The 14,559-nt window shown below is 45.4% G+C and overlaps 1 protein-coding gene and 1 long non-coding RNA gene across 2 annotated transcripts in view; one reads left to right on the forward strand and one right to left on the reverse strand.

The window, feature by feature from the left end:
• The window catches only part of SMC1A (structural maintenance of chromosomes 1A), a 33,981-nt gene extending 23,354 nt beyond the window's left edge, over positions 1-10,627 (forward strand). The window contains exons 14-25 of the mRNA XM_079958671.1: positions 166-282; positions 2,097-2,203; positions 2,322-2,463; positions 2,597-2,742; positions 3,649-3,802; positions 3,893-4,003; positions 5,189-5,336; positions 5,448-5,602; positions 7,236-7,387; positions 7,592-7,661; positions 7,786-7,896; positions 10,044-10,627. Coding sequence (XP_079814797.1) covers positions 166-282; positions 2,097-2,203; positions 2,322-2,463; positions 2,597-2,742; positions 3,649-3,802; positions 3,893-4,003; positions 5,189-5,336; positions 5,448-5,602; positions 7,236-7,387; positions 7,592-7,661; positions 7,786-7,896; positions 10,044-10,127 — 1,497 coding nt within the window. The 3' untranslated portion in view covers positions 10,128-10,627. The remainder of the gene's footprint in view (positions 1-165; positions 283-2,096; positions 2,204-2,321; positions 2,464-2,596; positions 2,743-3,648; positions 3,803-3,892; positions 4,004-5,188; positions 5,337-5,447; positions 5,603-7,235; positions 7,388-7,591; positions 7,662-7,785; positions 7,897-10,043) is intronic.
• On the reverse strand, positions 7,903-13,371 carry LOC307206042. Its single transcript, XR_013834228.1, has 3 exons — positions 13,223-13,371; positions 12,969-13,129; positions 7,903-9,830 (listed from the first exon to the last, which is right to left on the reverse strand). It is a non-coding gene; the product is annotated as an uncharacterized lncRNA (long non-coding RNA).
• Positions 13,372-14,559: the final 1,188 nt, after the last annotated feature.

Here is a 14,559-nt window from a genome sequence, read left to right on the forward strand (position 1 = left end):
AACCATCAAAGACTACCAAGGTTGGGCATGCAAGTTCACCCCTCTACTAGATATAAACTCTGAAGCCCCAGTCTTGCCATGATCAGTTTGCTTGAGAGAGATTCCTACCATCAGTCCCTCAGTTCCTTCTGAATTATATCCCTAATAGAATGCTATACCCAACAGGAAAAGTCCAAGCTGGAAAGTGAATTGGCCAACTTCGGGCCCCGCATCAATGACATCAAACGCATCATCCAGGGGAGGGAGCGTGAGATGAAGGAGCTCAAGGAAAAGATGAACCAGGTATGATGGATCAAGACAAGGGGCTAGACCTTGTTGTTAATGCTTGTTACTTTTATTTATTTATTATTATTACTACTATTACTTTTATTATAAATTATTATTATATATTTCTATCCTACCCTCAATCCCAAAAGAGCCTAAGGTGGTTGTGTAACTTCTTAAGGAAAATCTACAATGACTAATGTATCTGCAGCAGTTTTTGTCAACATAGTGCACCTGCAGGCTGCACTGATAAGATTTGCAGTCCCAAAACATCTGGGGAGCACAAGGTCAATAATGTCTGCTGAACAACTACATATCTAAGCAATATAAAAATCATCTCCACAAGAAGCTGCTGAATCTCAAACATCCAGTTTCCAAATGCCTCAGCAAAGAAAAAATCTTCAGCTCATGCCTAAATACAACATGGGGGACAAATGCCCTTATCTGAGGGAGGCGGTGTCCGCAGAGAATGCTCTGTTTTAGGTCACTGTCCCATGAGCTGTACTCATTTGTGATGCCACCAGCAGGGGCTCCCTGCATATCTAAAAGCACAGTGCTTGGATTTCAAGACTAATAGGGCAATACCTTGAAATGGGCTTGTTGGCTCAAAGGTGGTGAGTGTTGCCTTTACGACCAATGACACAGTCTCACCTTACTGCCCTGCTTAAAAGGCTGAGAGCCACATTTTACATCAGCTGCAGCTTCCGGACCATTTTTAAGGGGAGCTCCATGTAGAGTGCATTACAGGAATCACTAGTTAACACTCCCAAATCAGTCTCTTAAGCTTAAGCCAAGAAATAGTATTCTCTATGAAATTGAATATCAATATACGTATCAACAAAAGACTGAGTTAAGCATTTGAAAAATCCATTGAAATCAAACATTAGAAGTTCATCTTAGACTGGGTAGTTCGCAAGTATCTGTGGCTTTGCACAAGGTTTTGTATTTTTCTTAGAAGATTGATATAGAATGTATAATTACTTTGGTAATTATTGTATGTATATTAGTTGCCAACGTGTTGCATGAGTCGTACTACTCCTACTCCTATACTAGGCTGAGCTAGCTGAAAGGGAGGTTCCAGAATGGGAACTAGCCTGGAAGGTGCAGGACAGAAAAGTCTGAGAAAGGGGGGTTATCAGAAGGCTACAGCAATGGCAGGTGTTGGGAAAAGAGTGATGTAGGTGACCTGGTCTTGACATTCATCTTCTGTTCTGGTGGCTTTGAAGCTGTGTTCCAGGAACTCAGAAAGTGGAACACAGGTATGCCTAGTAATAAAAAACTCTGGGTCTTAGAAATTTATCTGGATTCCTTATTCATGGATGACAAAAAGCTAGCCTGCCCACCAATACAGATCTTTTGCAAAGCACAAACTGGGCAGTGGCGTTCAGATGTGTTTTCGGGTGCACTGTTGGCTAATGTGGGGATTGGCCATAACTCTGTAGTAGACCACATGCATTGCCTACAGGAGGTTCCAAGTTCAATCTCTGGTCTCTTCAGTCAAAAGGACCAGGCATCAAATGTTGTGTAGGCTCTCAGACCCTGCAGAGCCACTTTTAAGCCACAGCCAGCTAGAATAGGCAGTAGTGGGCTAATATGAATAAATAGTCTGACCTAGGATAAGGCAGGCTGCTAGTATTGGAGCCCAGTCAGCCTTTCCAGCACAGGCTTCCTTGACTGTGTGCCCCAGAATCATCACACAGAGGCTGTGTGGCATTCCAATCAATGTGGGAAAAGTTTCCTGAAAGTGGAAATTTGGTGTTAAAAAACCCACTCAAAACTCCTCTCCATCTCATCCTGCTCCTCTCACTTTAGTTTCTTCCCATCTTTGCCAGGTGGAAGATGAGGTATTTGAGGAGTTCTGCCGGGAGATTGGGGTAAGGAACATCAGGGAGTTTGAGGAGGAGAAGGTGAAACGCCAGAACGAGATTGCCAAGAAAAGGTAACCAGCCCAACTTTGTGCCCTCATGAAATCTCCCAGGTTGAAAAATATGGAAGCCGTGTGAATGCATGGATGGGTTTGGATCTGAGACCCAATTTTAACCCCTGTCCCTCTGCAGGTTGGAGTTTGAAAACCAGAAGACCCGTCTGGGCATCCAGCTGGACTTTGAGAAGAACCAGCTGAAGGAGGATCAGGACAAAGTGCACATGTGGGAGCAGACGGTCAAGAAAGATGAAGCTGAGATAGAGAAACTCAAGAAGGTGCCAGAGTGGGCCGATGGTGGCTAGGAGGGTTTGGTCCAGCAGTTACCTGTGGCTTGAAGGTGGGGAAGAAGGCAGTAGAGTCTATGGTCGAGCTCATAGTCTCTCTGTTTCTCTCTGCCCCCCACTTAAGGAGGAACAGCGGCACATGAAGATCATTGATGAGACCATGGCACAGCTGCAGGACCTGAAGAACCAGCACTTGGCCAAGAAATCTGAGGTGAACGACAAGAACCATGAGATGGAGGAGATTCGGAAGAAGCTGGGCGGGGCCAACAAGTGAGTCTTGGCTTCTGGAGGCAGAGGCTAGGGAATGTAGGAAGGGAGGCTGTGGAGTGATGCTTGATAACCTTTCCCCTTTCTCTAAGGTGGGAAGTTTGTAAAATGGCTGGAGGTGAATCCTGAGCTGGATCTGACCAAATGCAGTAGCGTCCTCCTCCTATATATTTTTTTAAAAAATAATATTTATTAAAAATTTTAAGGGTTACAAAAAGCAAAAGTAAAAACACCATATTAAACAAAAACAAAACAACACATCACAATAAGGAAAAAAGAAGAAAAGAAAAAAAACACAACTAATCTTCCCATAACTTATCTTTCATTTGCTTGTTTCCTTGACGTCCTCACACCTCCCTTTTTTGTATTCTAATTCGGTTAACTATTTCAGCAAATCCTTTCCATCTTTTCCAATTTTTGTTCTGTAATTTATCTCAATATGATGTAACTTTACTTTCCCTCCTTTCACCAATTAACAGTCTATTTTTTCCTAAACCCTTACAACATTTCTGCTAAAACCACATAACTTCATTCCTACATCCTTCTAACATTCATTGATTTTACAATGTTTCTGTAAATAGTCTTTAAATTTCTTCCAATCTTCCTCCACCGACTCTTCTCCCTGGTCTCGGATTCTGCCAGTCATTTCCGCCAGTTCCATGTAGTCCATCACCTTCATCTGCCAGTAGTGTCCTCCTTCTAGGGGCAGCCAGCCAGAAGCCTTTGGGACAACTCCTCTATGGGTTGTCCCTAGCATCTAGTCCTTGGAGGTCCACTTCCTCTGGACAGGAAGGTTCTGTTTAACTGTTGTAGTTGATAGCTGTTGATAGCAAAAATGTCTCTATATTTCTCTTCTTTTTTTATTTGATATTTATACTAAATATTATCAATATTGACTTTGGCTCTCAGGGAGATGACCCACCTGCAGAAGGAAGTGACAGCCATTGAGACCAAGCTGGAGCAGAAGCGCAGTGACCGCCACAATTTGCTGCAAGCCTGCAAGATGCAGGACATCAAACTGCCCCTCTCTAAAGGCACCATGGATGACATCAGCCAGGAGGAGGTAAGCAGAGTCTCCCGCATATAGCAGAGGGTGGGTATGAGCCCAAGCAGGAGAGTGAGGTGGTTCTCTTTTGTTTTGATTCGGGTGCAGGGTGGCTCCCAGGGGGAGGAGGCAGCCAGCAGCTCACAGAGGACTTCCAACATGTATGCGCGAGAAGCTCTCATTGAGATTGACTACAGTGACCTCTCTGAGGACCTGAAGGTGAGCTTCCCCTTGGGTCTGCTCTTCCTGGGGAATAGCTGAGAGGGGGGGAGGTGGCCTTTTGTCCCCAGGCTAGTGGCAAGTCCACAAAGCAAAAATGTACATGTGTTCAGGTCACTTATATATTCTTTTACTTATTTAAAATATTTATGCCCTGTCATTCTGTCAAATGATCTACGAGGTGGCTTCAATCCAAAATAAAAGCTGCATTTAAAATCAGCATAATAACAGAACTGCAGGGCAGAATGAACAGTAATACATTAAAAATGAGTAAGAAAATGCTGGAACATTGTTTACTTGTTAGCTTCCCCCGATCCCTACAAAAACGTAAACCAAAAGCTTTAAAGTACTTCCACAAGTCCCTTAATGAGGAAGCCTGGGGAATTGCTCTCAGGAAGGAATTCCAGATTCTAGGTGCACATAAATAACATCGGCAGCACTGGTGATGGGGGCATTCAAAGCAGCATCTTCAAAGTTGCATCTGAGTGAATGGGCTGGTTCACGTAGGTGACAGCCAGTGCCCAACCCCTTTAGGCCTTTACATTCCTGATTCTGCTTGATAAAGGGTTCTCCACTTGTCAATCTTCCCCTGATTCTTCAGGGATAAAATGGGGCTGTCTTCCCTATGTTCTTTGTCATCCACATGTCATCATCCCTTTTGTCTCCGCTGAACCATGGATGATCCGTGTGCCTCATAAACGTAAGTTTGGAACTTCTGTTTAGAAAAAATGTTTTTTTTATCTTTTAACTTTGCAACCTGACTCTCTCTTTACCTGACCCTTTTGTTCTTAAAGAAGTCTTTAAGATAATTGGAATCTGGAGTTGATTGTGTACTCTGACCTCTCAAGGATTGCTCCTGCATATGCCATAACAATTGTCTGTGCCATAGATTGAGTTAATGGGCAGGGGAAAGGGATCCTGATTGGACTGTGCCCCAGTGATGATGGCAGAGAATTTGCTAGAAGGGCTTTTCTCTCCCATATAATTAGCCCCAAAGGTCCTGAGGATTCTCACCCCAGACTTCAGTTGGCTAGAGAGGGTAGTGGCATAGGTGCATCACTAAGGCAGATGCATCTGGGTTCTCTGGAAATTTCTGGGTTTGTGGGGTGGGGGTGGGGATGATGACTATTAGAGTCTCTGGCTGCCTGAACCGCCTCCCATCATTCCCGCCTACAGGATTCCCAGGCTGAAGATGAGATCAAGCAGGAGATGAACCAGCTGCAACAGAAGCTGAACGAGCAGCAGAGCATTTTGCAGCGGATTGCTGCTCCTAATATGAAGGCAATGGAGAAGCTGGAGAGTGTGCGGGACAAGTTCCAGGAGACCTCTGATGGTACTCGATCCCCCTCCTGACCTCTCTTTAGAGTGCTGGGGACCTGGGCCGAGGGCTTCTGCTGGAGGGCTGGGAAGACCCATGCTTACACTTCTTCCTTTGCTCTGGTAGAATTCGAGGCTGCCCGGAAACGTGCCAAGAAAGCCAAGCAGGCATTTGAACAGATAAAAAAGGAGCGCTTTGACCGCTTCAACTCCTGCTTTGAGTCAGTGGCCACCAACATCGATGAGATCTACAAAGCCCTGTCACGAAATAGCAGTGCCCAGGTGAGGACACCCCTGGCCTACCATGGACAGCTAACAATGTTATAAACGGTTCTTGTGTGTGATCCATGTTTTGACAAACATTAAAGCCAGGGAACCTAAATTCTGAGTTGAGCAAAGCTGAATTCTGCGTCCGGTATGAATTGGATAAATGGAGGAAATTTGCACAGTGTCTTATTTTTATACTGTCCTTCCTGCTAATATTTACTCTTTAGCACCATTTATTCTGTGCTTTTTATTCATGTGGAGAGGCAATAAGCTATTCCCCTGCCTTCAGAGATCTCAGCAGGCAGCACCCACTTACATCCAAGCATATCTTCTGACCCATGGGAGCTAGCAACTTGCTGTTCTATCTTTTCTCATTTTTCAAACAATTTTAAATAGAGCAGGAAGTCAAATTCAACACCTAGAGCCGCATTCAGCGCTTTTTATGTATCTCCACAGAATTGTAGCATACATACAGACAAATACTATGATGTTCAAATATTTTAGGGATTATTATGGGTGCCATGTCTTTAAAATTGGATGAACCCTATAAAGAGTGTGTGTGTTTTCCTCCCATGATCGACCAAAGGTTGTTTTATTGTAAATGGAAGCCAATTTACTACAAATTGGAAATCAAAATTCCATTAACCATGGGAATCAGATTTTGAGAGTTCACTGCCAACAGATTATAGAAATTGTGCTCATGCAAATTTGCTTTCTAGTTGCAAACAGAATTGTCTTCTAAAACATCAATCTAAACCCCAGAAGACTGATTACAGCCTAGCTACTGTTCTTTTTATTCATATGCAAAATATGCTATTTATTCATGTGTTGGGCTTTGAAATGCTGTCCCATATTGTCATCAGACAAACTGTACCAACTGGCATTCGCTTGAGCCTTCTAGTGCCATGCTTTGTGGAGTCAGGCTCCTGTGTGCGTATTCCATGCTGCAGGAGGAACTGTGCATGCTGCCTCAGTCAGAGCAGCTGCAGGAGCACACTTGTTTGTTTGTTTGTTTGCTTGCTTGCTTGCTTGCTTGCTTTCTGAGGAGTGGGGGACCTAATAAAGCCCCCATTGCCCCTAAATAGATGATGGACTCTGTTGTCAGCCAGCTCCTCAGTGGTGGCTTTTTGCAACTATATTTGATTATTTTTAATAATGTGCCACGTATCTTGGCTTGCTGAGTTATATTAGAAGTATCCAAATTAGTTTGAATTCCACAATACTGTTGTTGCCCAGAAGCCTCTGAGGTAGCTCTCAACCCACCCCTCTTGGGTGTATTGGACTAGCAAAGCCCTAATACATCCATCTTTCCATCTTCCCTTACAGAAGTTTATTTTCATAGGGTCTCACTCTGTTTCATCATACTGTGAAATTGATCTAAGCAGCTGTCTTACAGCACATTAGATCATCAGTCCACTTAGCCCATCCATCACTGTCAACGCTGACTGGCAGCGGCTCTCTGATTTCAGAAAGCCTGGAATTTTCCCCAGCCCTGCCTGGAGATGCCAGGGGTTGACCTGGGAGTTTTTCAATGCAAAACATGTGCGCTACCCCCTGAGCTCTGGCCTTCCCCCTTAAAGATGGTTCTGAGGTATTGACCACTGGTGTGAAGATTTCTGATTGTCTCCCTTCATCCCTTTTTCTCTAGGCCTTCCTAGGCCCCGAGAACCCAGAGGAGCCTTACTTGGATGGCATAAACTACAATTGTGTAGCCCCTGGCAAGCGCTTCCGGCCCATGGACAACCTGTCTGGTGGGGAGAAAACAGTGGCAGCCTTAGCTCTACTTTTTGCCATCCACAGGTAAGGTCAGCCTTTACTAAGGGGGCGGGGAGGGACATTGCACACTGCAAAGGTTCACAGTCTCATGTTCTCTCCAGCATCTGCAGTGGATGGGTAGGAAAGGCCTCTGCCAGAGACGCTGAAGAGCTGCTGGTCTTGGTGGACCAGCAGTCCATCTCTGTACAAGGTGGCTTCATATTGCTGGCTCTCTCTCTTTATCCACAGCTACAAACCTGCTCCATTTTTTGTCTTGGATGAGATCGATGCTGCTTTGGACAACACCAACATTGGGAAGGTTGGTAGGAGGCTAAATCAGATGGGGCAGCTGGACATTACTGGATCAGATTTGAAGAAAAGCAAAGGGAGGGTTGGGCTGATCAGTTCTCCTTTTCACCCATCTCCCTCTGACATCCCCACAGGTGGCCAATTACATCAAGGAGCAATCTACGTGCAACTTCCAGGCCATTGTTATTTCCTTGAAGGAGGAATTCTACACCAAGGCCGAGAGTCTCATTGGTGTCTACCCTGAGGTATGGAAGTGTAACAGAGAATTATATTTCAGTGCTGCTGACACCTGTCCACTGCCTGCCTGTATTAATGACAGTAATGTGTTTGTACCCCCCTCTGACATCCATTCCTTTTTAAACCTTGTACAATCTAGAGATATGAAGGCCTCAAAATGAGGTGACCTTGCCATGAAGGAAGGTGAAATAGGGTTGGGCAATGTATGGATTTCAGATTGGGATATATCAGCAGCTAAATTCTGCGATAGGGATGCAGGTGGCGCTGTGGGTTAAACCACAGAGGCTAGGGCTTGCCGATCAGAAGGTTGGCGATTCGAATCCCCACGACGTGGTGAGCTCCCGTTGCTCGGTCCCAGCTCCTGCCAACCTAGCAGTTCGAAAGTACGTCAGAGTGCAAATAGATAAATAGGTACCTCTCCAGCGGGAAGGTAAATGGCATTTCCATGCACTGACCTAATGGTCAGGGGTCCCTTTACCTTTACCTTTTTATATTCTGCGGTATACTGATACAGTTGTACCTCGAAAGTCGGAACAGAATCCATTCCGGAAGTCCATTTGACTTCCAAAACATTTGGAAACCAAGGTGCAGCTTCCTGCAGCCAATTGGAACCCACGGAAGCTGCATTGGATGTTCGGGTTCCGGAGAATGTTCGCAAACCGGAACATTCACTTCTGGGTTTGCGGCGTTTGGGAGCCAAAACGTTTGACTTGCAAGGCGTTCAGCTACTGAGGTACGACTGTATATCACAATGTCTGAAATGTATCTGGTCGCTTCTTCCTCCCCATCTTAGGCTTTCAGCTGAGCAAGCCCCTTAATGTACCACTCTGGCTCCACGCAAGCTGGAGGGTAGGGTCACAGGGGCTTCCTTAAACTGCTCAGCTGGGAGGTGGGAAGGCTCTCACCCCCCAGCTGAGCAAGGCCCAGTACTGCTCTGGCTCATGCAAGCTGGAGGGTCTCAGGGGGTCCTTTAAACTGCTCAGGTCGGAGCAGAAAGCTTCCTGCCTCCCAGCTGAGTAAGTCCATCTGTCTGCATGTTTGCCTCCACACGAGCAAGCGGCCGCTCTCTTACTCCTGACCACCGCTGCCAGCACAGCAGAGACAGGCGGACTGTTCTGGCAGTGGCTGGGGGACTGCGATGTGTTGCCAACTCAAAAACTCTGAAACCGGTATTGCAATCTGAACGTAGTATCAGTTTCAGACAATAAGCTGAAAAATTGCCCAGCTCTAGCCCAGAGAAGGGGGTGTTTGGGGCACCATTAAAGGCAGCAGCTTAGGAGGCAAACACTTTTTGAGGAAATTCTCTGGCAGGCGCCTCCTTTCAGGGCCTGGGGGTGCTAGTCTGCATAGAAGCCCTCGAGGGAAGACTTCAGACATAAGTCTGTGGGGACAGTCAGGTTGCAGTTGCTCAGTGACGAGTGAAAGGTCGCTCTTTTTACGTGCTCGGAGGTCCTGTTTTTTTATTACTTCATATCTGCTTTAGTTTTTTGTTTCAGAAGAGAGATGACCAAAAATGGAGGGGGTGATAACCAAATGGATGTTTGGAAATATTACAAAGTTTAAAAAGAAACAGACGCGTACCTAAGATCCCTTGCACCCTTGGCAAGGGGGCTGTATTGGGGTGGGGAGGCCGTTCCAATAAAAATCACTTTACTGCAATAGTCACATTAGAAATTACTACATTTTACACAACCCAAGTACTCAAAGCTTCCAGAGTGAGGACGAGGCAAGGAGGAAAGGTGAAAGAATTCACACACCTTTGTGCTGCAGTGTGAGACGGGCAGAAAGCTTCTCCCATGTTTGATTTTGCCATGATAGCAGCAGCACGTTGCTGCACACATAAAATCATATGCTTCATAGTCTGATAGGTGGTTTTTGCAGGGGGTCCGTCTGGGCCTGTGCCCCCAGCAGGGGATGGTTTCACCAACCCCTAGATACTCCTCTGAAAAGAAAGAAGGGTGGGGTTAGAAGACTAAGATAACCTGCCGTACAGTTGGTTTCCCCACTCCCCTTCTCCTAAAAATCCTGCTCCCTCTTTGTCCAAGGACAAGAGTGACTCATGGGAGCCTGTTTGCCCTCAGGAGGGCTGCTCTGTTGGGGTGATCTATGAGAGTAAAGGAGCAGCTGTCACATGACTTTCCCTTTCCTCTCACAGCAAGGAGACTGTGTCATCAGCAAAGTCCTGACCTTTGACCTCACCAAGTATCCGGATGCCAATCCAAACCCTAATGAGCAGTAAAAGCAGAAGAAAGAAGCTGGACACCAAGGCTCACTGTTTTTTCAAAACCTTCCTCCGTTGCTCCCCTTTCTGCCCTCCAAAGGCCTTAACTGTTGTCTGCCCTTTATTTATCCTACAGAATGTTTAGCGGGTTTGGGAAGGGGAAGTGTTGAGGGACTGGGGTATTACTGATGACTGTAGGATAGCATTTTTGTGTGCTTAATAGCAGATTGTTCCTCCAACTGCAGCTGTAGAGCAACAACACCCTGTTTTTAAAATAAGAAGTCAGCATCTCTTATTGCTGGGGATGGGAAGAAAAAAGGAGGAATGTTGTTCCTCTCTTGTACCTTAATTTGCTTTTAAAACTCTTTATAGGACCAAAATCATGGTGGGTTCAGGAGGACTCCTCCTGTGCCAAGCTCTCACCTGTTAAGGTGTGGCTTCAGATCTTGCTTTTTTCTAGCCTGATATCATGTGTATATGTGTTTGTGTGTGATTGAAATTAAAATATGTTACTTCCATCCTCTAGTAGTATTCTTGTAGCAGATCATGTGGGAGGGGAAGGTTGGTCAGGTTGGGGGAGGGGAGAATGCACATTAATTCCTTCTATCAAGGTGTGCCAAGGTTGGGCCAGTGTCACCAAGCCTCTTGAACATTGTTCTACACACACATCCCCACCCCATAAATCCTGGATCTTGCATGAGTGCTGACAAATATGTCAGGGATGGACGCAATTTACTAACAGGGTCCTTATGCATACAGTTCAGGGGAGGGTGTTTGGTTTTTTCCAAGGCAAAGACATATCTGATACCAATTTGTTGTTTGCTAGCAACTGAATTGCATTGTAATTTTGCAAGGGGCAGTCAAACTGTTATAATGACACTCCAGATGTTCTGATTTGACCTAGAGCCGTTGCTGGCCTTGATGGACCTGTTAATTCAAGGGATTATAATAAAAACCATGTATATGCCATTTCTTTAAAAAGTCAAATCTTAAAATTCTGTGCCCAATCAAGCAAATTCTCTACCAATGAAAGCTGAATTCTACAGTATATATAGTTTGAGCTGCGTGTATCTATTTTTACATGATTCTGGATAGTTCTTCATAGGATTGTAGAGTTGGAAAGAACCCCAAGTATCATTTTGTCCAGAGCTTTCCAAACTTTTCATGTTGGTGACACACCTTTTAGACAAGCATCATTTCGTGACACAGTGATTCAGTTTTACTAGCAAACCGGAGGTTCAACTAACCCCTTTCCAGTCCCAGGTGGAGCACAGGGAGCATTCGTGTGACACAGCTACACACTGCAGCCGATACACTAACGTATCACGACACAGTTTGGAAAGCACTGATCGAGTCCCAACACCCTGCAATGCAGGAATCTCAACTAAAGTATCCATGATGGATGGTCATGCAGCCTCTGCTTAGAAACCTCCAAGGAAGGGGAGTCAACAACCTCCTGTGGGAGTCCGTTCCACTGTCAAACAGCTCTTGCTGCTGGAAAGTTCTTCCTGATGTTTAGTCGGAATCTCCTTTCTTGTAACTTGAAGCCATTGGTTTGTGTCCTGCCCTCCACAACAGGAGAAAACAAGTTTGTTCCCTCTTCCATGTGACAGCCTTTAAGATATTTAAAAATATATCTCCTCTCGGTCTCCACTTTTCCAGGCTAAAGATGCCCAGCTCCTTCAACCGCTCCTCATAAGGCTTGGTTTGCAGACCCTTGATCATTGTGATCTCCCTCCTTTGCACATGTTCCAGTTGTCAATATCCTTAAATTGTGACACCCACAACTGGACACAGTATTCCAGGTGTGGTCTGATCAAGGCAGACTATTTCCCTTGACCTGAACACCAGACTTCTGTTGATGCAGCCTAGAATAGCATTAGCTTTTTCCCCTGCTGCATCACACTGTTGACTCATGTTAAGCTTGTGGTCCACCAAGACCCCTAGATCTTTTTCACATGTACTTCTGGCAAGCCAAGTGTCCCCCATCTTATATTTGTGCAGCTGATTCTTCTTGCCCAAATGTAGAACCTGACATTTGTCCCTTTTGAAATTCATTTTGTTCGTCTGGGCTCAGTTCTCCAATCCGTCAAGGTCATTTTGAATTCTGATTCTGTCTTCTGCAGCATTAGCTACCTATTTAGCTTCATTTATCCTGACTTTGCTGATGATGGGAAGTTATGGGGCTCTGTGGCGTACGCCTTGCTTTGCACCACTGGAATGCTGTGGCTTTTATGAGTGGCACATTCTTCACTTGCATCTATCTAGTCATAGAGAATAGAAGATGCTCTTTTAAAAAATGAATAAACATTGAAATCCTTAGCTGAATTTTGCTCTTGGTACCATTGTGTGTGCTTCTGTAAAGTCATGGCATACACATAGTTCTGGGTATTGCTCACCAACCTACTCTTGGATGCTTTAGTTGAGATTCCTGTGTTGTAGGGGGTTGGACTAGATGACCCTTGGGCTTCCTCTGCAATGCTATGATTCTACTCCAACTTGGTGCCTTCCAGATGCTTTGGACCACAACTCTTGTTGGCCAGGTGGGCTGGAGCTGACGGGTGCTAGAGTCGAACATCAGTTGGAGAACTACAAAATTGTAGTCGCCCTATTTCCTCCTTTGGTCTAAAAACCACTTTGAAGTCACATTTTGAGGGAGCTACTGATCTAGAGCAGGGGCTGGGGAGCCTGTGGCCCTCCAGATATTGGACTCCAGTTTCCATCAGCTCCAGCCAGCATGGCCAATGGTCAGAGTTGTAGTCCAGCAACACCTGGAGAAGCCGTGGGTTTCCTATTTCTGATCTATAGTGACACAAAAAGTAGGCACTTGGATAGCCTTATATTTTAAAAATTCCTTACTTAGTTAATATGGAAAGAATCAAGTTTCAAGGCTGAGGGGCTGAGCATGGAAACTCGTAGACAATGCTTGGTGACATCTCAGAAGCCAGAAGGGCAGCTGAGTTGGATCCTGGTGGGCAAGGAACGGGGCTTCAGTAATTTCCCTTGCTCCTTCCCTTTCCCTAAACGAAAGCAAAGATCTAATCAGTGCTTTTCTTCTAGAAAAAAGGCGCCAGCATTGCATATCCTTGAGTACCCCCAGAAAAAACACACACAATGTAATTAATATTCTGCTGTTTCAATATTTGTCCTGAAATTTGAATATCTGATGTGACCAAACAACATTCTTTCAACGGTGATACGTTCCTGTGGTGGCGGTGGCTGCTTTGCACAATTGTTTGCCTCATTTGACCACACTGCTGCTGCTGCTGCTGCTGCTGCTGCTGCTGCTGCTGCTGCTCAATCCAGCTGTCTGTGGTTTTGTTATGGAAGTTCATGACATCATGTCAGCTTATAGTATTGTGACATCAACAGAATCGTAGATTGTTATAGCCAATGGGATCAAAAGACAATAAAAGCAACAACAATAAATGGGAAAAGGGCCAGGAATGGTTCAGAAAATGTTAATGGATTATTTCACTATCATCCCTGACCCTTGCCTATGCTGGCTGGGACTGGGGGGGGGGGTGTATCCCAAAACGTCTGAAGGGCACCAGGTTGGGGAAGACTATACATGAGTGTGAAAAACTGAGTACAGAAAGGACAAATCACACAATCCATTATCCTGGCTTAGCCCTAGGCTGGTTGAAGAATTTAGGTGGACTTGGTGCCCAATTTCCACTGAAAATATGGGTCCTATATGACATTAGATTGCCTTTATACTGCTAGAATAGTCTCCAAGGCAAGACTAGGTTCTGTTTTCCAGTGGCAACTAAGCCTTGGAGACCGTAGGGACGGAAGTCAACACATTCTAACTGAATAGATAATTGCTCACAAGGCCTTACTTTGTGGGTGTAGTTATGACCCTGTCAAATGTTCCTGGGAACAGGTCAAAGGATGGTCTTCAAAGCAATTTGGTGAGTCTTGGAAGATAACACATGGGAGGCAATGTGAGGTGAGATCTCTACATATGACACAGGGCAGCTAGGAAGTAAGGCTCCTTTGCAGGAGTAATGGATTGCCTCAAGAAGAGTTTGCTGGTGTTGACTGTGATAACAGAACCGGGTCCTGAGGATCGGTGACACTATGGGCACTTTGCAGCCTGCTGACTCTTAGCACCAGTGGAGCACACTTTGATGCCATAGAAACCACTGATGTCAATCCCGTGATTAAATGTTGGGGTTTTCTGTCAGGAAGATGGCAGGTGAGGGCAAAGCAGGCTTGCTCTATGCACTGCAGATTCTCCTACATCCCACAGAAAACCAGGAGTCATTTGCTTCTCACAGGCTTGGAGGACATTTTGTTCTGTCAAGGGTTGCCGTTTCCCATCAAGGGCTGCAGTCAGAGCCCCAGATGGGCAAAGCACCTCCACTCCCACCCCCTTCAGCAGCATGAAATGAAGCCACGGACTGTCGTTTCCCCACTCCTGGCTGTGTCGACAGCGATACAGAGG

Source organism: Podarcis cretensis (genome assembly GCF_951804945.1).
Source record: "Podarcis cretensis genome assembly, chromosome: 17".
In the NCBI taxonomy this organism is placed as follows: domain Eukaryota; kingdom Metazoa; phylum Chordata; class Lepidosauria; order Squamata; family Lacertidae; genus Podarcis; species Podarcis cretensis.